The sequence below is a fragment of the Bactrocera neohumeralis genome, chromosome 5 (genome assembly GCF_024586455.1).
Source record: "Bactrocera neohumeralis isolate Rockhampton chromosome 5, APGP_CSIRO_Bneo_wtdbg2-racon-allhic-juicebox.fasta_v2, whole genome shotgun sequence".
NCBI classification, from domain to species: Eukaryota; Metazoa; Arthropoda; class Insecta; order Diptera; family Tephritidae; genus Bactrocera; species Bactrocera neohumeralis.
In genome coordinates, this window is record NC_065922.1 from 74990184 (window position 1) to 75014585 (window position 24402).

Genomic DNA, 24402 nt, shown 5'->3' on the forward strand with positions numbered 1-24402 from the left:
CAGGCCGAAAAAAGAAAATGTGGTGACTAAGACGAAAGAGGTCAACAAAGCGAAAAAGTAGAAACGCCATATTTACAAAAGTATGGCAGGAACTGCGAAAGAGCCAAAAAAAGTGAGTGAAGACGAAGAGTACGGATAACAATCGAGGTAAAGTGGATGACGATGAATTTCGTTCTAAAAAGCTGCTGGGCCGTCACAAAAAAAAAAAAGGTTTTCATACAAAAACTTGATTTTGACCATACAGTTTGTATGGCAGCTACATGCTATAGAGGTTAGATATTGGAGATTCCGACAAATCAGCAGCTTCTTGGGGTAGAAAAGAAGGTGTGCAAATTTTCAGCTCGATAGCTCAAACACTGAGGCTCTAGTTCGCATAAATTCAGACAGGCGTACATGCCTAAATTGATTCAGCACTTTTATAGCATCCCCAACGTTTCCTTCTGGGAGTGCGAATTTCATGGAAAACTAAAAAACAAAGGTGATATCGGAAAATATTAAAGAAGTCTAGTCAACTACGAAAGTAGTAAGTGAGTTTTTAGCCGAATTTCAAAGGCGACAAAGCTGTTTTACAAAAAAGTTATCAAAAAAAAATGAAATCAAATCTACGAATACAACAAAAATGTAAAACAAAAGCTTGCCTACAGGCAAGTATAGGTGTCAAAAGTCGCCAATGGCGTACCGGCACAACTTATTCAACGAGTTACGAAGCAGAAAATGCTGCATTAATTCCTAAACGAACGACAAAACTGCACAAAAGAAGCGTGGATAAAGTGTGGACAGCAACATGAAAATTTCCATGGGCTGGAAGTCGCAACTACAATAAACAAAAAACATGTAAATAAAGTGCGAAAACACAACAAAAACAAGTATATTCAAGTGTAAATGTAAATAAATAAAAGGAAAATGGTTGTTGGTGGCATGTGTATCGAATAAGGAAGCGATGTGTCAGCGCAAAAACGTGACAGCAAACACAGAAAAATGCAGAACGTGTAAAATCAGCACACCAAGGCGACAATAGACATTTAAATGAAGAATAAATTAATGAAAATGAAGAAAAAAATAATGAAAATAAAGAAAACGTTAATGAAAAAACAATAAATAAAACAAAAAAATATATAAGTATACACAAACAAGAAAAGTCAGATTGCGCGTAAGCAACGTGAGTTAAGCGACAAATAAAGTGTAAATAAGCCGCGCGGATAAAAAACTTATGGAATTTAAATGAGATGCCGGCCAAGACGCCTACTAGTATGCAAAGGCAGAGCGTTAGCGCCGCAAAACAGTTTAAACAACTACTCAACGACAGCGAAAAGTGAAACACGGCGCCGCAGAGTGGTGATAGGCGTGTACCAAGCCGCAAGAAAAATGTCGAAAAAAAAACAAATAGCATAGAAAGAAAATTTATGCACAACTAAAACTTTTGGATAATTTGCGGTAAACGCGGTCGGTCAAACGATCAATAGGTGGGTGAGTAGCACTGCAAAGCTGTCGTGCAGCTGCATAAGTGAGCAATACGGAGACGCGCGCGCCGCTTCACTCGTGCAATTGTGTCAAAGGAAGTGCGATAGTGATGAAGCGGAAATGAAGTCAATGGGGCGACGAAAACGACAAGTGTATAAAGAAAGGTACTCAACGCATAAAAGGCACGAGTATGAAGTGGTATAGTCTTTGAGGCTTGGTAATGGCCGTAAGTTCAAAGAAAACGAAAAAACATTAACTTTGGCTACGTATAATCTATAATACCCCTCAGTGCAGTTTTTATAATATAAAAGGAGAAAAAATGTTATATATCTTGATATTGAATGGTCAGTTTGTATGACAGCTATATGCTATAATTGGCCGATCTGAAAAATTTCTTTGGAGATTGTTGCCTTAGGCGATAATCTATAACAAATTTTGTGAAGATTCGACAAATGAGCAACTTCTTGGGAAGAAAAGGACGTTTGCATACTTTCCAACTACACTTACGACCATTGTGCCCCCTGGAAGCAACCAATTTAAGTCTTATCCAGCAAATATAATAGTCCCTTCTCATATGGCTGACGGCTGGGCATTCGCAGATAATGTTCCAGCGTCTCATCATGCCTGTCCTGCATTCCGCCGAATCCATTTTTCCTCCTTTTCTGAAGGTGGGTTTTTAATATGTGGCCTGTGATAACCACTACAATGTTGCTAAGCTTCCTTTGACCTAAAAGGAAGAGCTTTTTAGTCTGTCCTCCATCAACACTACCCCAATGTAACTTTGTGGCCTGTGTCACTTGTGTTCCAAGACCTGAGGCAATAGTAATCAACAATCCACAGCTCTAAGAGTATTACAACCAAATCACTGAATTGAAAAACTTCCAACCGGCAGTCACAAATAATTACCACAGTGTAAATAAAATTAGATATTCAGTGAATGGGTCAACTGGACCAGAAGAAGTGCATATTAATGCAAGGACCTGTTCAGCAGCTTCCTCACATGGGGGATGTTGCAAAGGAAATTGCATTTGTTTATGGCGTTAAGTGGTTGCTGAGAGTTAAGCACATTAAGAAGTGCAGTAATAAATTAATAGCGCAGTCATAACAAACTAATGGAAAAAATACTAGCTGACATAGTAAGCAGTGCCAGTAGCAGCAACAGTCGTAAGCATGCTAATAAAAGTTGTGGCAAAATAGCAGTAGTAGCAGTACTTTTGAAACTTTTCAATTATTTACTGCAAGTCAGTGAAGCGGGTGGCGTTAGTTTGGTTGCAACTGAAGTATGTACATATATACGTTTCAGCTTTTTCTTACGTCACACGTAGGTATCATTGTTTACTTGTGTATGTATGTTTTTATAGCAGCGCCGAGTTCAACTTCCACGTTCACTGGCAAGCAATATGATTTTGTTTGTCTGTCCAAGCCCGAAGTTAAGCTAAAGCGTATGCCACCACAGATTCACTCTCACTCCGCACTCGGCTGATTTTCCTAACGTCTGCTGCCTTGCCTTCGGTAGCAAACCATTGGGGATTTTTTAGGATTTGGATTTCAGTAAACTCATTAGGATTTTATTTGTTTGTTTGCACAGCATAAAAGTATTTACTCATATTCAACATTGAAAGCTAACGGCAAGAGGCTATGAAGCAGCCCGCATGCCTACATATACGACGGAAGTACCATAGCCATTTGTGGGTTTAACTGAGCGCACACATACTACTGGAAATGTATTTTTGTGTACGTACATATGTATATATATTTAGTATATAGAGGCGTGCATGTATAAATATGTACTTGTTACTGCATATTTCATTGCTATTTTTACGCGAGCACAAATATGTACACAAGAAAATGTGCGAAAATGGTTTAATTGCACTTCATACGCATTCATTAAATTTTAGAGCAAACAAAATTGCAGCTGAAATTGAATCGGTTACTGATCAAGTAGTAAATTAAATCAGTAATAAATTTAAAACTAGTCGAAGATGCTTGCCAGCAAAATTGCTCAGCCGTCATTTATGCTTATGCACATATGTATGTATGTACATACATATGTACTGTGAAACAATTATAATAAAAATAATTCTTCATAACAGGATGTATAATATTTATAAATAAATTTAAAAAGTTCTATCTATATGAAATGTGTAGTACAGCGGTAATAAATGACAAATGCCCTAGTAGTATCGATAATCGATAACAGTTATAGCAGGCATAAAATGGCGTTCACATGCTCGTTTAGAAAAATGCTTTTATACAAAAAAAAAACATAAAAAATAAAAAAATAAAATTTATTAAATTTAAAAAAAATAAAAAAAATTATTAAATTAAAAAAAAATAAAAAAAAAATTTATTAAATTTAAAAAAAATTAAAAAAAAATGTATTAAATTTATTAAATTTAAAAAAAAAGTAAAAGTTAAAAAATATAACATATCAAAAAATACAGTAAAAGGAATAAAAAAATATAAAATAAAATGTACGTATAAACGCGTTAATATTCCTTACATTTCTCTTTCTATGACAGCCGCATTGGCTTTTGTTTAAGTCCGTGAAACCATTTTTGAAAATAAAATCAAATTCAAATATTCTAATAATGAAAAGTATAAAAATGTTGTTCGTAATTAAAATTTGCTAAAATTCAGAATGAGAGAAATGTGCTTGAATACATACATTTCAGAAGTATTTTAACCTTTTAACGAATAAATGTGCAATGAAACAATGTTGAAAAACTAGGGAATTAGCCAGTTATATGTACATATTGTATGTACTATATGCACACACGTTTGGGTATTTATAGAAAAAGCGTGTGAAAAATGTTTATATATTATGTAACATGAATTAGTTGCTGAAAATATATGTAGGTATGTATTTGTGTAACAATTACCGGTACATAGTAGTTGCGGTTTTCCTTAATGCCTCCTGCTGATGCACACGTTTGCAATTTTATCCAAAAAAATTATATTCTTTGTTTGTTTCACAGTAACAAATATGGCTTCGTCGGATACCCTACGCAGTTATTTTATTTTTGTTGCTGCTGCTGTTGATGTGGAAATTTTTAATTGCTGTCCTTGTTGAATTATGAATTTCGCAATTTATATATGTATACTTGTTGAGTTTTATGGCTTTTTGGGATACAATTTATATAACTTTTATATTGTTGCTTGCATTATTTACACGCTGACTGTATATTTATTTTTACAAGCAAATTAGTGCTAAATTTAACACAATACCTTGCGCGTGTTGATATTTTTTTTTTAAATTTTTTTTTAATATAGTATAAGTGAGAATGAACTTTGTGAAGAAATTAGTTTAATTAAGCAATTTCACTATTTTTAGTTTTTCTTTTATATTTTTTTGATAAGTACTCAATACTCACAGAAACCTTGCACACTACTTAAAACTACTAAAAAAAATTTTAATTATTCTTATTAATAACTTTCGCTAAAAACATAAAAAAACAAATAATTGGTGCTATAAAAGTTGTATTTTAAATAGATTTTTCTGAACGTGTCCATAAACCTAATACTAAATTTCATTTATTTTATTTCTAATCATTTGAGTTGACTTCTGTAGAAACCACTCACTGTCAATGCTAATTTATTTACCTTGGTAGCGTATGTATATCTACACAAACACTGCCAACAATATTAAAAGACAAGAAAGCGAAAAAGCAAAAAAAAAAGAAAAAATCAGTCGATGGTTATAGGCAAATTATATGTATCTTGAAAGGTCAAAACACCTACACTGGCTATGGGGTTGAGTTGCCGCTAACAAACACTAAATAAAAAACGGTTAAGAAGAAAAATCAAATAAGCCCTTGCATAAAGGCAGAGAGATTCTTTAATGAACAAAGCACACAAATTATATCAAGAGTAATGATGGGAGAAAAGAAAATTTAGTTAAATAAGTTTAATGGTTGAACACTTCTGGTTGAAAACAAATTTTGTAAATACATAGTATTCCAAAAGTTAATGCTTATATTTTAGCTATATTTTGCCATGGTAAACGCGATACATATGTATGTATGTACATATGTACGTAAACAAATCACGACTTAGCAAAAGCACGTGTGTGATATCGATTTTCGATAGTATATGCACATATTATGTATATGCTGCCACTGCTAAACAGCGATGTTGGAAACAAAAGTATTAAATAAAGGTAGCTTTTAGAAGAACATTAATTATAAATTATATTTAAATTTAAATTACGATAAAGTACATTTTATATAAGAAAATTTGAATTTGCTCGAACAAAACCTACGAATGACATTTCTGAAAATAGCACAACCGGAAATTGACATGAATGCAAAGAATTTTATCTACCAAATAACATGGTATACAACTATGTGAGCAGTTATGGAAATCAAGGGAAATGCGGTCAAAACATGCCAAATGCCAGTTGAGGTGGATAATAGACAACAGTGGGACGCCCAAGGAATAAACATAAAAGCAGCAATATATAATATTTAGAAAAGTGGACCAATGGGCGAAAAAGACGACAATGGCACAGAAAGTAGTGAACAAACAGCAAAAGCAACTGAAACGCTAGTTGCACTATAAAAAAACTACTACATGTATTTACAACAGGAATGGCGTACCAAAAACCACAGCAACACCAGTCGCTACCAGGCAGTTATGTGGCATTTAACGTATATTCGGTTTTGTTGCAAGATCTTATGTAGCGTTTCATGCACTCCAAATGTAAAGTATGCATATCTTAGCATACTTTTTGGCTAGAAAACAGACGAAGGCACAACAAATACGTATAAAAATAAAATTAAACTAAAAATTTTAGTAAAGTAAGAGAATAAGTAAAATTAGTTGTGAATTGTTTGGCAATGACACAGACGATTGGGCGGCTAGAGGCAAGTTAAACGGAATTGGGCAGAGTACAAGAAAACCACAAACCATGCACAGCAGCCAAATGGTCAAGCAATTTTTAAGGCAGATTTATGTCAAGGAATTTTGCTAAAGTTACATTTTATTTATAATTTTATGAGTATGTAATTGCAGAACATTCAAATTCTGCTGAGATAGAGTGCATATTTGTAAACGATTGTATAGTATAACCCACCCATATTAAATTTTTCTACCTAACCGAGTCAACCAAAATAAAATATTGGAAAAAATCTGTGTTCATTCCACAGCAGTTACTTTGGCAAAATTTCAATAGCAATTTATGTGTATGACTACACAAAAAATCAATACATAAGAATAAATATGAATATATACTATAAGAAAATAATAAACTCAAGTGCCAACAAAACAAAAAGACCATAAATGTATGAAAACAACAATGCAGCAAAGAAATGCAGCGGACGAACCGTTGGCAGGAAGTGCACGTGGCTGTTTATAAAAAATAAGATGCAAGGGTGGTATTGTAAAAAAGAGAATAAGTGCATACTTGTGTCTGCTTACAACATAATACAAGTAAAATTAAATTTTTTGCATCGATTATCTTTTCGACTGTCTTTTGCTGTTGACTGCCGCAAAAAAATACAAATTGATTTTAAAGCAAGTGTGGAAACTTTTTAATACTATTTTCCGAGACTCTTTAAAGTTAAAGCTTTGAAATTAGAAATTGAGAATTCAAAGGTGCATTACATATAAAATTTGGGATACTATTACCTTACATGTAATGATATTAATTTTTCTACATAATTGTGGAGTCACTAATTTCGTAAATTTTATATGTAAATAAGTAAAATAATAAATAGTATGTTCATAAATACCTCGGTCTATACCCATTGAATCCGTATGGCGCATGGCCACCATTATTCATATTCCCAAACATTAGTTATTAAAAAACTGTTTCAGCGCTGCTAATGAAATCCAGCAAAATTAAGTCTTCAAAACAAAACTGAAAAAAAACACAAAAGTAAGTATGAGCAATTCAAAAACGGCGCAATATGTTTCAGATGTCTTAAAGTGAATAATAAAATATATTACATATACTATACATATGTATGTATGAAATTACTCAGATGTAATGTAACGTTGTGGCATGATTAAGGAAAATTAATTTATTTGCAAACAAAATTTCAATAAAAATGATATTTAGTATATTATCTCTTTTTCTAATACTGATAACAAAATGACACTGGCAAGATGGAGGGTCATTCAACTTGTTATCGTAAATTTTTGCAAGTTCTACCTTTCATCTACAAGAGCACTTTCTACGCCCACTCTCTAGGTTTGGCAAACTATCTAATTATAGTTAAACAAACGCATTTTTGGCTTTTTAATTTATAAATATTACTATATATTTTGTACACACACGGACTAGCAATGCCAAGGTGCATATTTTTGAAAGCGCAAAAAACTTCTCCATTCAAAATTCAATAAACGAGCTACTTTTCGCTCTTTTAACTCGTTGGATTAGCTTCGCTGCCACGATGCTTGACTGCAGAAATATACGTTAGCAGCACATACGAAGCAGCGCAGCTATACCTAAGCATCGCATAGAAATAAAAATTTGAAATTGCTGCTAATAAACAGCGAAAGTATTTATTATTCTGCTATAAAAACAACACTTTAAAAAAATACACAGATGGAATTGCATATTTTATAGCATGTATTAAAAACTATGACAACCCGGTCCCTGACACAGTAGCGCAGTTGCTGCTCGCGTTCGCCGCATACATTTCGGCCGCCATGCGACTATACCACACCATACAATCAGCGCCATTTTATTTTGGCACAAAAAAAACTTGAGCAAGTTAATTAATTTAACAAATGTGCTAAACGTTACATATTGAAGATTGTTTAATATAACAAAAAGTTTTACTACAATTAAGAATATATAAGCCAAAAACTTATATACACCAGAAATCTTTGAATATAAGAATATTTACTTTTACACACGGTCGCAGCACGTAAAGAACACTTCTTTCACACTACACACTTCAGTGTACTTTTATAAGTTTTTATTTAGCAACAGCGTGCACGCACTACCGTTTTACAACTCTAGCCACTATTCTATGTATTTATTGAGCTTTTTTTGCACTTTTCTACCAGTTTTCTAGGTTGCTGTTTCACTAAAATAGAGAAAATTTCGCGCGTTAAATATACGAAATTTTTCTCACAGCCGTCAAAGTGGAACTGACGCAGTCAACTGCGAAAATGTTGCTCGAAAAATTTCCGTACGCTTGAAAGCGTATGGGCGAAAGCAAGATGAATATATTGCCTGAAGTTTTGGGTAAACTGTTGACAGTTGGTAGCGCAGTGTTGCCAGAAAACATGGAGATTGAACGAATGATTGATGACTGCCACCATTTAGCTGCTTGAATATAAATGACATTATTGCTTAAGCATTCAATTAAATTATTTAATATAAATTTAATTTAGTTTTTTATTTAGTATTAAAATATTAATAAATTAATAACAAATATTAGTTTATGGTGATAATTAATGCCATAAAAAAATCATAAGGACGATAATTAAATATGTCGAAATAATTATAAACTATCAATAATATCTACATATTTCGTAAAAAAAAGGTATGCAAAAATAATACTGAAATTTAATAAAAATTAAATTAATTAAAAATAGAAGAAAAAAACTTTAACTGTTAAATGCAATAATAATTCCATTACAAAGCATACAACAAAAATTATAAAAAAAGAATGATTTTAAAATTTCAATTGTTGAAGTACATATGTATGTATATGTAAACTGCGTTATTTATAAATATATTCTTTACCGACGGTATAAGCAGTTTTGGCTGTATGTCATCAGTCACGTCCGGAACACATAGAGCGCGACAGACTGTAAGCGACATCTGTCAAATATTAAAATACACACGTTCTTACGGACACAGTTATGTAGTTGTGCAGCTGCCTCAGTAACTGTGCCCTTAAGTGTGATAAAATTTATTTTTCAAATACAATTTGTTTATATGTACATGCATGGATGTATGAAAGTTGCCAAATGGTTTAGTTCTATCGCTCTAACTGTAGTTTTTTTGCTCCTTGCTCTAATGATGTAAAAGTTTCCTCTCTTTATTCACATTTGTTTGTTCATGTAAATATGTACATATGTCTGTAGTGCTCAGATCTAATTTGCTTCTCCAAAACATGTTAAGAGTACAAGAATCTCAGATGTGTACTCTCACCTGCACATTCGAATAAAACCTTATCTTAAAGCGAATACAAATAAAAACACTATTCAACAAATTTGCACTTGTCATTGAAATCGCAGCTTAATGGCTTTTCAAAATGTTCAAAAGTGGTCGTCTATGTTCGACATGTGTACTTAAAAAAATTGTTTTTTTTTTGTATATACATATGTACATACATACATATATCGACAGTTTCGAAGTTATGAGAGATATTTCTAAACAATGTCTAACAAGTGTAATCGGCTCCCAAACTTCAAACGCGTTTTCTCTAAACGATGTTTCTAAGTCGATGAGAAAAATTTCATCGAAACGGCTGAACCGATCGACATGAAATTTTTACACGACCTTCTACGATAAATATATTTACAGGATTTTACACATAGGCTTGTGCTTCCTGATCTTATCAATAGTATTCAATTGGTCATACAGATCGAGGTTGTTTGCTGTCGGTGAGCTCCAATGAAGCTACAAGTTTGTCGCTTTTCGTTCAGCTGATTTTCTCCAATGTTGACTAGTGTAATCAGCGCAAAAATAAACAGAGTCCCACTGTTTGTAAACGTGTTTATTTATATGCCCCACGTACTACACTTATGTATACATGTATGTACATATACCTGATTGAGTTTATAGACTTTACAGTAGGAAATAGGCGCACTGGGGGAACTTTTATTTAGTTGAGCGCATATTTTCAAGCGAATCGGTTGAGTTGCGGATTTGAAACAGTTGTACCTGACTTAAAATTAGAACTGGTTGAAATAGTGATTAAATATATACGCAGTATATATGTATGTATACGTTACGTTAAACGGCAACGAAATTATTGCAAATCTGAGACCGTATTGTCTAATAAAAATCATATTAAGACACAATGTTTATCGAATTATTGCTGCTACTGTTTGCTCTGCTCGTACTCGGCGACTATTTACTGAAGAAACGTCGCAATGATATGATACATTACATGCCAGGACCCAAGCCGTTGCCGGTGTTGGGTAATGTGCTCATGTATCGTGATAAAAGCCAAGCAGGTGAGTGCCATTTAATCTTTGTGTGCTTTAGCGGAGTTATCAGCGCAAAATTTAGGTCTGTAAAATTACTACACTTGCACTTCAAGGCCTTATCAGTTATGCAAAACTTGCGGCCGCTTTGTGTAACATGTGTTACACTGCGTTTTCGGTTTCCAAATAATACTGTTTTATTTGCTTTGCCTTAAAGGATTATATCTACTTGAAAGTCTGATGAATGCGATGTCATAATTTTTCTGCGTCGATGCAGCGCTGTCAGAGGGGACACGGAAGGCGTTCTCCAGAATAGCTTTGAGAACCGAGCTACATATGTACATATATGCTGCTTGACTCCCCTTTCATCGGTCTTTTCAGGCAAAGAAAAAAAACAAGTCCGGGGAGCCACATCTGGGCTGTAGGGCGGCTGAGGAAGCGTTGGAATGTCGGCCTTGGTTAGGTAGCTGTTCACAAGAAAGGCGGTGTGAACCAGGTCGTTGTCGTGCTGCATCTTCCAATCGATGTCTTGTCGGGCCCGTTTGACCCTTCGTTAGAGTATCTTGAGGACTTCCACGTAAAACTTGGCGTTGACTATTTGTCCAGGAGGAACAAATTCATGGTGAACGATGCCTTTGATGTCAAAAAATACAATGAGCATGGTTTTCACTTCAAATTAACATCTGGGTAAGCCTGCTTGATCATATCAAACGTCTCTGTCGCAGGTTTACCGAGTTTTACGCAAAATTTAATCGCGTACCTCTGCTCTAACGAACGCTGCATTTTCGGCTTGCACCACTCACAGAAACACGTCGCGCGAAAATATTTCACCTGATTCTCCAGATGTTCGGAGACAACTGACCAGCCACTTGTTCATTAGCTAGAAACGCCCTCTACCGAATTCAGTCGGTACGCGCACGCTCCGAAATACAGGCAGAAGAAAATCAGTCCTATTACTTTCCGACAAACCATGTAGATGCCCTACAAACAGAACGATCGGTATCAAGTTCTTGTAAGAGGTCTTTCGTAATTGTGAAGAGTATTATATCTTCGGTACAACCGAAGTTAACGTTTTTTCTTGTTTATGCATACAACAGTTAAATAATATTTTATTCACCCTTATCTATTTTTTCCAGACATTATAGATTTCATTATGCAGAATCGCCAGAAGTATGGACCATGCTATCGCGTATGGCTGCTGAATCAATTGGCGGTATTATTCTCAGATCCTGCCGACGTTGAGATATTACTCAGCAGTTCGAAATATATTAAAAAAAGTAACTTCTATGATCTACTACATCCATGGCTCGGCACCGGTTTGCTCGTAAGCAACGGCCGTAAATGGCATGCGCGCCGTAAGATCATAACACCAACATTTCACTTTAAAATACTCGAGCAATTTGTGGAAATATTCGATCAACAGAGCACAGTGCTGGTGAAAAAATTGGCACAATATGCTGACGGAAAAACGGTACTAAATATAGCTCCGCTATTATGTTTGATGACATTGGATATAATTGCAGGTGATTGGTGGCCTCAAGCGCCTGCAGTTAAACAAATAATTGAACAGTTATTAATTTTCAAGTGCTTTACATATTTTTGTACATAGAGACTGCAATGGGTACTAAAGTGAATGCGCAAACGAATCCTGAATTTCCCTACGTATCGGCTGTCATAAGGTAATTAACTGTCGGTCATGCAAATTTCGAATTTTCCGATAACAACGGTAATTTCTATAACACACAGCGTTACATACATGTTCGCCAGGCGCTTCACAAACGCTTGGCAGCGCATTGATTGGCTTTTCCGATTGCTCTCACGCAAAGAAGCCAAATTATTCTACGCCAACATCAAGCTGATGCACGATTTCACAGATCGCATTATTGTCGAACGTCGCGCTGCGCTGGAACAAGAGCTCAGCATTAGCGAAGCCACACCAACCGCCAGCGACACCGAACTGGGCCTGAAACGACGTATGGCGCTGCTGGATGTGTTGCTGCAGTCTAGCATTGACGGCAAACCGCTGAGCAATAAAGATATACGCGAAGAGGTGGACACATTCATGTTCGAGGGGCACGACACCACCTCCAGCGCACTCACATTCTGTCTGCACTTGATCTCCAGGCATCCCCTTGTACAGGCGAAATTATTTGAGGAAATACGTAAAGTGCTGGGCGCTGACAAAGATCGCCCAGTGACACAACGCGACCTCGGCGAACTGAAGTACATGGAGTGTGTAATCAAGGAGACCCTGCGTTTATATCCAACAGTGCCGCTAATTGCACGCAACTTCGAGGAGGATGTTATTATACGTAAGCACACACGCACCAAATTGAAACTAATTACACAGTACTTTTATTTATTACGCAGGTGGCAAACCGATACCCGCCGGCACAAATGTTACCATCGGCATTTATATTATGCAGCGTGATCCGAAATATTTTCCCGAACCCGACGCATTTCGACCGGAACGTTTCCTTAACGAATCCCTTGAAGATGGCGAGACGAGAAATACGTACGTTTATGTGCCCTTCAGTGCTGGACCACGCAACTGTATTGGTCAGAAATTTGCCATGTTAGAAATGAAGAGCACTTTAAGTAAAATATTGCGGCACTTTGAGTTGCTGCCGCTGGGCGAAGAATTGCGGCCAACATTGACTATAGTATTACGCTCCGAGAATGGCAGTCAAATGGGCTTGAAGCCGCGTAATTATGCTTCAACGAGCAGTCAAGTAGTGAATTAAGTTTGGGTGGTTGTAAAATTTGGGGAAATGAAAGGTTCTTTCGAAAAAACAGATATCGGTTGGACGTAATAATCAGGAGCTTGTTTTTCAGCAGCACTTTTTATACGGTGCTAGAAACAACTAAATATTAATGCTAATATATAAGATCTAGTAAAATAAATCTTTTTTTTTGTTCCTTTTTATTGGGGGCCCTTTTTACGGTGCGGGTCGCAAACACAGCGCACAATCCTGTGGTGGGGATGTTTCGCCTTCGCGCTTTAGCTCGCCTTCCTATTTGGTCTAGGACCGGAAGTCCTGAGCTGCTTGAGCTCGTTCCTGGCCACTCCCAAGTGAATGGCAACCAGAGATCTTTCCACACTTGCGTGAACTTCTACACATGACTCCATGTCTGCTGTTAACTCGGCTATAATAGCGTAAGCGTTGCTAACGCCAGTAAAGAAGAAGAAGAATTAAAATAAATTCATTATTTTTGCATTGAATTGAATGATTTAATTAGAATTATCCGATTTAGGTAAAATAATATTCTTCACCAGCAAAATTAATTGCCAAAGACAGGAAGAGGCAGTAATCACTTGATACCAGGTACAAACTATAAGCTGGATGCATAAGAACATCACAACCAAGACCCTGAGTTTTGGCTAGTTTTTACCGATGTGTCTGGCCTGGCGTCGTCTTGGGGAAACAAAATTCCTCTCGTATCGACCGAAGCTACCACTTCTATGTGATTGCTTTTCTCAGACGATCAAAATCAGTGCTATTGCTTTCCGGACAAACCCTGTACAATTTACTAAAGCAATATATTGGTAAAATAATGAATTTCTTTTTACTAGACCTAATATTTATGTCACTGCTTATTGTTTCCTTTTCTAAACAGCTTTTTTTTATTGAAATTATGTTTTGCGACTAAAACTTCGTTAAAAGCAATCAAATCTGTATTTCAAATATCACTTCCTCTCGCAACAGCACTACAAATATTTACGCATCAACAGTTTGAGCAGCACTGTGTTCGTTTACTTTTCCCAATTCAAAGCACTTCGGCTTTCTGTGATGTCATGCGATAAACGTCAACTCTCTAATGTAAGCACTCAAATTGTTTTCACACTCTCGCACTAAATGCAGTGGAAAAGCAAATCTTTATAGCATTTTAGTTGTGATGTTGCTCTTTGTCCGACTGCCGCATATCTCGCTTGTGGAAAATTATTAAAACAACAAAAGTGCGTATAAAAAACTAAACGTTTACATTTGTAGATATAAATCGCAAGATTCAATTTCACGTCCATAATATTATTGTACGAGATAACCAGTTTGTGCTTGCGCGCTAAACGTAAATACTTGTAAAGTGATTGAATTATAGAAGTTCTGACTGGCAGCTATCATGTAATTGGCGTAATTGCAATTGTAGTGATTCACAGCCGACATTAGTTTGTTAATATTGTGTGTTTTGTTGTTGGCATTAACTGCGAATGCATGTGTGTGTGTGTAAAATAGAAAGCATAAACACTGTCACGTTCACCTTAATAACCGAGATAATGTGTTTGTAGGGCGCGCATAGCAGCAGAGCACTTAAGCAAGGGTAAAATGTGTGAAAGCAAACAGCAAACTCATTTATGATAAGTTAAAAAAAATACAAAAAATGCTAAAATATTTTTAAATAAATAATATGTGTATGTAAATAATTATGAAGTCACGTACATAGACATTTGTATTTACATGCACGTTTTTATAGCTATAAGACACAACTATTCAATATTCTTAGAGACGTTGAATGCTCCTAGATTTTTTTTCTGATATTGCAATGCGCGATAACAGGCCGCTGGCAACGGACGTTTAAAAATAATTCGTTAATTAGTTATTTCTATAAAAACGTGTTTCCACGTCAATTAGAATTATGTGATTAAATTAGCAGATTAATTTAGCACACAATTATTTAGTGTAATAAAAGAAAGAAATGTAATTTCAAATTCGTTAATGACATTTGCCTTATGACCGAATTTCACAACATCAGCTGTTTCATCAACCAGTGTGCTCATTGTTTACAAAGTAGTGCATTGTAGTGATGTTCTAAATAAAATAATTTATGTAGTTTTAATAATAATATAATTTTAATAATTGACCTCAATCGATTTACTTTGAAAACATGTTATAAGGTGACAAAAACGATTCTAATTGTATTAAAAACACATCGTGGCTAAACCCACCGTCACGCCTCACATAAAAAATTATAATTATTATGCGTATGTATATTTGTATGTATGTATGTATATATGTACGTATGAGATTTCGTATTTCATTTATACACAAATATATGTGCATGTGTAATTTTGAAGCAAAAAAATCACCGTAGTTGGGTGAAAACAATGCTGGATGGCAGTGAACCGCGGGCTAGCAAAAGTGCTGCACGCTGTTTGAGAGGCGTTGGCAGCGTTCAAAAAAATAAAAATTATAATTATTTATACTATAAAAGGATGCCGTTTCACCACTACTCAAATGGGGTCTTTGTATCAACTCCTTCAAACACGCCATTTGAGTAGTGGCCGAATAGCGTTCTTTGATAAAATAATTGGAAATGATTTTGTGTAAATTTATTATAAGTCAATCGAACTTTTTTTCTAAAATGAAGCATTATTTATGCCCAACCGTTGGTGTATGTATGATTATTAGAAAAATAAAGAATAATTGAGTGACAAAGTATATTTTTCTTATGTATATGTATGTATGTGTTGTAATGCGCAAGTATATGCATGTAAATGAGGTCATTGCAGTGATTTTTTAACGATTTTAATATTGCAACAAAATACTCATGAGTGTAATTCTAAGCTAATGTTAAGAACAGAAATACAGCACGAATGTACATATACATTTTACATGAACAGTGCATAGCAGATAAGAAAATGAGGCACGCAGAAATGAAGTAGCGGTACTTCCTGTCAAATGGCAGTGAGCGCACGCATTCGTTGGTGGATTTCCGTTATCACTGTTAAAAGCTTTGAAATTGTGAAGAATATTTTAATTATACATTTAATTGATTAAGTGTGGCTAAAAATAGGTCCCGTGAGCGGCAATAAAAACATATTTCTTGAAATTGCTATCAATTCATATTCATCTTTAAACGAACGAGTGATTAGCTGACACCATAAAATAATTTTTAAAGTACATAAATTGTACCGCATAAGCAGCTGTGTCAACTGTGGATTATAGTTTTTAATTTACTTTATACATATATTTAACTCAAGTACAAGCAATAAATTAATTAAACACATACTCAAATAAATAGAAATAGCGTATAAAATGTGTGTAATGCGTGCTGTCGCTTTTGAATAACAGATAAGAGAAAAAACGAAACCTTCGGCTGCACCGAAGCTATAATACCCTTCATGCATGCATTTCTTATGGCATAAACTATTTTTAACTTGATTTTGATTGGTCAGTTTATTTGACAGCAACATATATGCTATAGTAGTTCGATCTGAATAATATGTTAGAATATTGAAACGTCGATTTGGGCAATAATCTGTGCCGAATTTCATAAAGATACCTTGGCAAATAAAAAGTTTGCCATACAAGTACAAGATTTTGATCGTTCAGTTTGTATGGCAGCTATGTACATATATGCTAGAGTAGTTCGATCTGAATAATATGTTGGGAGATTGAAGCGTTGTTTTAGGCAATAATCTGTGCCAAATTTCGTGAAGATATATTTTAAAATAAAAAATACAAGGACTTGATTTGGATGCGTCAATTTCTATGAAGCTACACCCAGTGGTGGTTCGATATCAGCGGTCAAATCAAATGACCAGCTGTTAGGGGAGAAAAGGACGTACGCAAAATTTCAGTTAGATATCTCAAAAACTGAGGGACTTATTCGCGTGTATGTGTGCAAACTTACCCCGTTTAGGGTATAAAAAAGCAGCATTGCAGTGCCATAAAGATAATGTTTATATATAACTACTTTAATTGCAGCGCTGATTAGCATTTTAGTTTAGTTTATTGATATAATTCAATATTTAAAATGCGTATTTAAAGACATTAGACTGCAGTCCATGAAGCACAACGAAAAGTGACAGTCGAAGTTAAAGCATAAAATTTAAATAAACAACTAACAAAGCGTCTTCGAAGCAACCGCACGATGATTTGGGAGCTGATGCTGCTGGCAGCGACAGTTCTCTGCCTCGCCTTACACTACCAATATGAGCGCACGCGTAATAAGGACTTCTACAAGCGCATACCACCCGTCTCCAATATACCGTTCGTGGGTTGCATGCTCGTGTTGGCGCGCTTTCAGCCAGATAGTGAGTAAAAAATCAAATTTTAAATACACGCTCAGATGCAGACACACGACACCAACGCGCCAAAGAAATTTTCGCCGTATCGCTGTTCGCGGTAATGCTAATTGGTATACTTTGAATTTGGAATTATTTGACCTTGCTGACGTCACTATAGCACGTATTCTAAGTAGCACTGCTAAGTTGACGTCATGCGAAAATTAAAAAAAAAGATGGCGTACAATTAGCTTAGTCTTATAAATGCCCACACTTGCTTAACACCGCTTTAATTGTATTTCTAATTTCTATGGAAATTCATGTAACACAAAAACACAAAAGATTTACATTTGAAGTTTCAAGAGTTCGTCACGCGCTTCGGCAAAAGTTTCTGCGCGCTAATGCTACGCGATCTTATGGTTGTGACCGCCGATCCGCGTTATGTCGAAGAGCTACTTAGCAGCCAAAAGCATATACAAAAGAATCAACTTTATTGGCTGCTGCGCGGCTGGTTGGGCGAAGGTTTGCTGCTTAGTTACGATCGCAAATGGCAGATGATGCGCAAAATTATCACGCCCACCTTCCATTTCAAAATACTCGAGCAGTTTGTGGATGTTTTCGAGCAACAAAGTCGTGTCTTGGTGCAGAAATTGTCAACGCTCGCGGATGGCGCAACCGCTGTGGACATATATCCACATATAGGACTTATGACGTTGGATGTGATAGCGGGTGAGCTTATACATACAACATTGGACATATTAAAATTATATGCTTTTGTTTAATATCAGAAACCGCAATGGGCGTATGTGTGCATGCGCAGCAGGACGCCAAATCGGATTTTGTACAAGCCGTGAATGAGTGAGCATAAATACTTATTTAAACATACAGGGTTTGTCTGGAAAGTAATAGGGCTGAGTCGATTTAAAAAAAATTTATTGAACCATTCGGTTCAATTCTTTAAAAACTTTCGCGCGATTTCCAAGCAATGAAGCCGTCACGGCCTTGAGAGCCGAGGTGCATGCTGCTTGGATCCCCTCTGTCGTCTCAAAATGCTTGCCCTTCAACGGCCTTTTAAGGCAAGGAAACAAAGAAAGTCCGGGAGGCCACGTCTGAGCATCGTTTTTACATTGAATTTGCTTATTCTTCCGGTCTTCATCAGCGACCTCACCCGCTTCTTGCTAAAGCAACATCGGAGTAAACCTGCTTGATCATATCAAACGTCTCTGTCGCAGATTTACCGAGTTTCACACAGATAAAATCTCGTACCTCTGCTCTAAAGAACGCTGCATTTTCGGCTTGCACCACTCACAGAAATACGTCGAGCGAAAATTTTTGTCCTGACTCTTCAGGTGCTCGGAGCTGCTCGTTCGTTAGCTAGGAACGTCCTCTACCGAATCCAGTCGGTGCGCGCACGCTCCGAAGTACAGTCGCAGCGGAAGAAAATCAGCCCCATTACTTTCCGAACAAACCCTGTATTAGTAGAATGTTTAGAAAAATGTAAAATTTATTGATTTTTTTTCATTTCAACCGCGCAGCGTCACGAATATTGTTGCCACACGCTTTATACGTCCGATCTTGGCCTTTCCGCGCTTATTTAAGCTGCTGCGGCCCCAACAGTATGAAAAGCAAATGGAGGGCATTAGAATCATGCATCGCTTTACCGAGCAAATTATTGAAGAACGCCGCACAGCGTTGCAAAACAAATACAATGCGAGCACGGAAAGTGCAATGAGCGCCGAAATGTTGGGTGAGTGCAACACAAATAAAATTTTGGAGCAAGTAATATGGAATTTCGACGAAGAACGGTAGCCAGAGCGCTACTGACTAATATTTAGAATGACACCTTAAACTCACTTATAGTCAAAAATAGGCGAACACATCTTATTTAACCACGTACTAATATCCATAGATATCGGCTTAAAACCACGCATGGCACTACTGGATGTACTCCTCCAATCTACCACTACCGACGGGCAACCGCTAACCGATGCGCAAATACGCGATGAGGTTAATACATTCATGTTTGAGGGACACGACACCACCACATCAGCCATCTCTTTCTGTCTCTATTTACTGTCACGCCACCCGAATTGTCAACGTGTACTCTTTGAAGAGGTACGCAACCACTTCGGCACTGATACGAGCCGACCGATCAAGTATACGGATGTGCAGCATCTAACATATTTGAATTGTGTAATTAAGGAAACATTGCGCCTTTACCCACCCATACCGGTAATTGGACGTTGGTTAAAGGAGGAGCTGGTCTTGCGTGAGTATTTCAAGTGGTGTTATTCATAATAGTTTAAGCGAGTTTAATGCCAACATTTTCCAGCTGACGTTACGCTGCCACCGCGCACCAATGTGCTCATATTACTCTGGCAGATCTTACGTGACCCCGATGTTTACACGGAGCCGGAACGTTTTTGGCCTGAACGTCATTTGGAAAACAATGAACGCGCCAATGTCTTCAGTAATATACCCTTTAGCGCGGGCCCACGCAATTGCATCGGACAGAGGTTTGCCATTTTTGAGATGCGTACTGTCGTCGTGCAAGTGCTACGTCACTACGAACTCTTGCCTATCGGTGTACCGATACAGCCATCAATCAAAATTGTGTTACGCTCGAAAAGTGGGGTTAACGTCGGACTCAAAACACGTGCTTATGTTTAAGGGCAAATACTGTACAAGTTTTAAACAATGTGATGCGTGAAAAAGTAGCAATACAATTGTGATATTTAGAGTACTTTCGAACCGGTTTAAGACTTTATAAGGACCATTTATATAAAACTTAGAATTTCATGGGTTGTAGATTGTTTTATAGTCTGATATTAATTGAAAAGTGATGGCCTTTAGAAAACAGGAAGGAGGAACTCGCCAAAAAACGTAGTTTTAGGCTAACGGATCACTGCGGTGTCTTTCAGGTAGAAGTGATTTCCACTAAGACAGCAGTTCGAATTGCAGCCTCGTTTAGAAAAGTGGTATTTCCTAATGAATAGACATTACCGTCAGCGACCGTTTGGTTTGTTTAGATAATAATTTACGTAAAAAATTAGAGGACGTCGAGCGCAGTCTGTTCACGCGGCAGTCGGGCCTACGTAAACGGAATGGATTCGGATTTTAATCAGGCCAAAAGCTGTCAACTCGGCAACATGTCTCCAAATTATTTCGGTGTTATTACAACAACAACAATGAAAACTTTAACATTGGAGTTACAATGTAGAGTTCATGGTAGGAAAAATAGTTAAACTATGGTGCTGAGGTTACAATAATCGGTATAGGTCAATTTTTTTAGAAAAGCGATGATTCTTCTCGAAGTCAAAATTAAAGAATTCGACAGGTCTTTGAAAAAGAAAGTTTTCTCACCCATTTTGAAAATAGTGTTTCGAGTAAAACATGTTTAATCTTATGAGAGCTGATTACACTGAGTTCAAAAATTGTACTAACGTATCTCTATCTCCGAAACTATTTTCCGAATCAATTTTAAATTTTTTAAGAATATTCTCAAATACCTGTACTTTCGATTATGAAGTAAAAAATAGAGTTTTAGAAATACACAAGTGAATATAACAGATTATGAGATGCAGTGATGGCCTTGAACTTGCTGATTCTATACATACATATGTATATGTCACTTGGTAGACATACACATATATACATGTAGGGTTTGTCCGGAAAGTAATAGGACTGAGTCGATTTAAAAAAAATTATTGCACCAATCGTTACATTGGTTAGGTAGCTGTTCATAAGAAAGACGATGTGAGTCGGTGCGCGCACGCTCCGAAGTACATTCGCGCCGGAAGAAAATCAGTCCTATTAATTTCCTGATCAACCCTGTATATAACATTTCAATTGTTTTTTGCATTATTCTGCAGCTGATGGCATTTACTGTAAGTATAGCAAACGGCAAACATCGAATCAAGGTATCAAAGGTTATGACTACTTAAAAACATAACAAACTATTTCACTTTACAAAAAGTTACAAAGCGGAAATTATTTTAAATCGCAAATTAGCAATTAGCTCAACTACTTTTTAACAGGAACGTAGTGAAATGCAATTTATTACTCACTCAACGCTCTTTGTGCAATGTTGTTGTTAACACTATTATTCCTTGTAGCGCTGTGTTTGTTTGCTGATTATTGCTGGAAACGGGATGTATTTGGATTGGCAAGCAGTTACAACCTGATGGTTAGTTGTTTGTTGAGTTGTTGTGGTGTTGTGGTTGTTTTGCTATTTGCTTTAGTTGTGTTTTGTATTTAGAACTGCTTCTGTCTAGTCGTTATATACGAAATCGCTTTGGACGCGTCACACGCTTCTGGTTGTTGCACGTGCACGCCATGTTTATAAGCAAACTGCGCTATATACAAGCGATATTGAGCCACTCCACTGAAATACGCAAGAATCGTATGTATAGTTTACTCACTGATTGGTTAGGTGACGGATTACTCATTAGTTATGGTGCCAAGTGGTTCAGTCGACGGCGCTTTATTACGCCAACATTTCATTTTAGCATACTCGAAGATTTCGTTAGCATATTCGATCAGCAAGCACAAATTCTAACACGCAACTTGGCAAAGTTTGCAGATGGCGAACAAGTATTGGATATAGAGGACGCGGTGGCATTAGCGACCTTAGATGTGATCTGTGAAAGTGCGATGGGTGTGCGTATCAATGTGCAAACCGATGTAAATTGTGAATATGTGAGGTTACTGAAAAAGTAAGCGTTTTATTACAGTTATCGGTTTGCTATTTAGCAGCGAATCTTTTTAGCATGCAACGCATCATAGTCAAACGTTATGTTACAATACCTTACCGGCCTAAATGGGTTTTTCAGCTCCTGGCATCACGATTGGCTCAGCAACATTTTGCTGTGACGGCAGCCTTGCATAGATTCACGGAGCGTATTATTAAAGCACGACGTGAGGAAATATTAAAACAGCAAACTGAAGTCGCTAAAAACCAGCAGGAGGAACATGGCGGTATGTATGAAAATTATTTTGCGCCAAGTTACAGTTACAACGGAAATGACATTGTAGCAGTGCTGCCACATTATGCATATAATGAGTTGCATTTAGACAAGACGAAATTTCAAATTATTAGCGAGAAGAAACATTTTCAAACGGGTAAAAAAAAAAAAACAAAAAACAAAGGAAAAACTAACAAAACTATAATACTCTCCTTAGCAACTTTGTTGCGAGATTATAAAAAACAAATAATTAAAAATAAAAAGTGGCAAACTGAGCAGAACGCGAAGTTTTCTATTTTTTCAATTTGGCAGCACTTGAAATACCACCGGAACCTACATAAATGAACGGGACCCTATAAAATATGTACTTATGTATATACTCGTAAATAGCTGTTTATATACACGCGAAATTTATTTGTGAGCAATTTTTTTATTTGTGAGGTGTATTATAGCTTCGGTGCATTCGATACTTTATTATTACCTTGACTCTTCAGATATCGGCATCAAGTGTCGACAGGCTTTACTAGATGTCTTACTATCTGCCACAATCGATGGGAAACCACAAACCGACACTGATATACGCGAAGAAGTGGACACCTTCATGTTTGAGGGTCATGATACAATAAAAAGTGCGCTATTATTTACGCTCTATTGTATTTCCCGAAATGCAGATGTGCAATCTAAACTTTATGCTGAAATTGTTGAAAAGATAGGCACAAATACGCAGCAGGCACTTACACAACGTCAACTAATGCAATTGAAATATACAGAGCAAGTTATCAAGGAGGCATTACGCATGTATCCTTCTATGCCATATATAGGACGCACTATTATGGAAGATTTTTACATTGGTAAATGCTTTTGGTAACTTGTGTGCTATTATTACTACATATTTGTATTTTAGATGGCAATTGCATACCTAAAGGCTCTAGCGTTGTCTTGACAATTTATGAAATGCAAAATGATGCCGAATACTTTCCGCAGCCACATCGGTTTTTACCAGAACGTGAAGTACATGGAAATCCCTTTGCTTTTATGCCATTTAGTGCTGGGCCTCGAATTGTATTGGACAACGTTTTGCTATACTTGAAATTAAAGCGTTTATTGTTCGTATCATACATCTATTTGAGCTGCTACCATTAGGCGATGACGTTGTACCGACTGTGAGAGTTGTATTAATATCAAAAACGGGTTGGCAAATAAGTTTTCGTAAGCGAAATTCAGTCCTTTCAAAACAAAGTTAATGAAGTCAATATTTTTATATGTATGTATATCCACGCATATTTCCAAACAAAATTTACGAAAATTTCAACTCGAATTTGTTTTTAACAAAATTTAATCCCAGTGATAAACTGGTCCAGGTGTTGGTAACTTTTCAGTTTTATCGCTTCCCTTGTCAGCCAGCAACTGCTGCTTTACAAGATCAATAGGTGGTTGCACTTCTCGCCGGGGATCACGTTTGCAGTAGAGATTAGCAGCTATTAAATGTGCTGGACCACCAGGCACGTCTGGGGGTGGTTGGGTGCGATCAGCTAAACCTTCCTCGAAACGCAGTGCCAAAGTATGCTCACGCTAAAAGCGAAAATTATGGGTAGTATTATATAATGTTTGCGGATGTAGATAAGTGCATGAGACACAAAATTTTAACTCACTCCCAGCAGGAAAGCCCGCACACGCTGAAGAAGTGTCGCAACATCACGTCTTGCACCCATTTTTAACTATTTGCACTATTGTTTGTATGCCTTTAATTTGGTAGAAGCACAGATAGAAGCGTTTAAATAAATGTTATTTATTTTATGCAAGTGACAAGTGGAATAGTCGTGTTTGACAGTTGCAATCAGCTGTTTCAATAATATCTAC

The 24402-nt window shown here is 36.4% G+C and overlaps 4 protein-coding genes and 1 pseudogene across 15 annotated transcripts in view; 3 read left to right on the forward strand and 2 right to left on the reverse strand.

The window, feature by feature from the left end:
* LOC126758919 (sex-lethal homolog) overlaps positions 1-8591 on the reverse strand; it is a 63100-nt gene extending 54509 nt beyond the window's left edge. For 3 of the 6 annotated variants that reach the window (XM_050473367.1, XM_050473369.1, XM_050473368.1), the window contains exons 1-2: positions 8316-8591; positions 7194-7321 (exon numbers count right to left, since the gene is read on the reverse strand). In XM_050473367.1, the coding sequence (XP_050329324.1) occupies positions 7194-7255 (62 nt within the window). In that variant the 5' untranslated portion in view covers positions 7256-7321; positions 8316-8591. Of the gene's footprint in view, positions 1-4343; positions 4751-7193; positions 7322-8315 lie in introns of all 6 variants that reach the window. The other 3 variants (XM_050473371.1, XM_050473372.1, XM_050473370.1) reach the window with 2 other exon arrangements.
* A 1651-nt stretch (positions 8592-10242) lies between these two features.
* LOC126758914 (cytochrome P450 4d2-like) lies at positions 10243-13479 on the forward strand. The gene is made up of 5 exons (XM_050473360.1): positions 10243-10605; positions 11712-12098; positions 12185-12254; positions 12322-12887; positions 12946-13479. Exons 1-5 carry the CDS (start codon positions 10449-10451, stop codon positions 13317-13319), a joined length of 1554 nt encoding a protein of 517 aa, XP_050329317.1. The 5' UTR covers positions 10243-10448; the 3' UTR covers positions 13320-13479.
* A 946-nt stretch (positions 13480-14425) lies between these two features.
* On the forward strand, positions 14426-20321 carry LOC126760439 (cytochrome P450 4ae1). 7 transcript variants are annotated; one of them, XM_050476073.1, is made up of 7 exons: positions 14426-14533; positions 17343-17608; positions 17921-18307; positions 18367-18436; positions 19114-19325; positions 19488-19847; positions 19911-20321. In XM_050476073.1, the coding sequence occupies exons 2-7, from the start codon at positions 17446-17448 to the stop codon at positions 20246-20248; spliced, it is 1530 nt and encodes a 509-aa protein (XP_050332030.1). In that variant the 5' UTR covers positions 14426-14533; positions 17343-17445; the 3' UTR covers positions 20249-20321. The 7 variants fall into 7 exon arrangements, with proteins under 7 accessions (XP_050332030.1, XP_050332025.1, XP_050332027.1 ...); XM_050476068.1 differs by having other exon boundaries at positions 14436-14533; positions 17280-17608; XM_050476070.1 differs by lacking the exon at positions 14426-14533 and adding an exon at positions 14679-14696 and having other exon boundaries at positions 17280-17608.
* Positions 20322-20416: 95 nt separating this feature from the next.
* LOC126760440 (cytochrome P450 4d2-like) lies at positions 20417-23854 on the forward strand (annotated as a pseudogene).
* Positions 23787-24348, reverse strand: LOC126760443 (NADH dehydrogenase [ubiquinone] 1 alpha subcomplex subunit 7). The gene is made up of 2 exons (XM_050476078.1): positions 24195-24348; positions 23787-24114 (listed from the first exon to the last, which is right to left on the reverse strand). Exons 1-2 carry the CDS (start codon positions 24252-24254, stop codon positions 23878-23880), a joined length of 297 nt encoding a protein of 98 aa, XP_050332035.1. The 5' UTR covers positions 24255-24348; the 3' UTR covers positions 23787-23877.
* Between the last annotated feature and the right edge of the window lie 54 nt (positions 24349-24402).

Excerpts from the sequence above, each read along its gene's own strand:
- LOC126758914 (XM_050473360.1), top strand. The coding sequence starts at position 10,449 with ATGTTTATCGAATTATTGCTGCTACTGTTTGCTCTGCTCGTACTCGGC. Across the intron at positions 12,255-12,321 it reads TACGTATCGGCTGTCATAAG|CGTTACATACATGTTCGCCA; the intron begins GTAATTAACTGT and ends TATAACACACAG. Across the intron at positions 12,888-12,945 it reads CGAGGAGGATGTTATTATAC|GTGGCAAACCGATACCCGCC; the intron begins GTAAGCACACAC and ends TTTATTACGCAG.
- LOC126760439 (XM_050476073.1), top strand. The coding sequence starts at position 17,446 with ATGATTTGGGAGCTGATGCTGCTGGCAGCGACAGTTCTCTGCCTCGCC. Across the intron at positions 18,308-18,366 it reads GACGTTGGATGTGATAGCGG|AAACCGCAATGGGCGTATGT; the intron begins GTGAGCTTATAC and ends GTTTAATATCAG. Across the intron at positions 18,437-19,113 it reads TTTGTACAAGCCGTGAATGA|CGTCACGAATATTGTTGCCA; the intron begins GTGAGCATAAAT and ends TCAACCGCGCAG.
- LOC126760443 (XM_050476078.1), bottom strand. The coding sequence starts at position 24,254 with ATGGGTGCAAGACGTGATGTTGCGACACTTCTTCAGCGTGTGCGGGCT. Across the intron at positions 24,115-24,194 it reads TGCGGGCTTTCCTGCTGGGA|CGTGAGCATACTTTGGCACT; the intron begins GTGAGTTAAAAT and ends TTTCGCTTTTAG.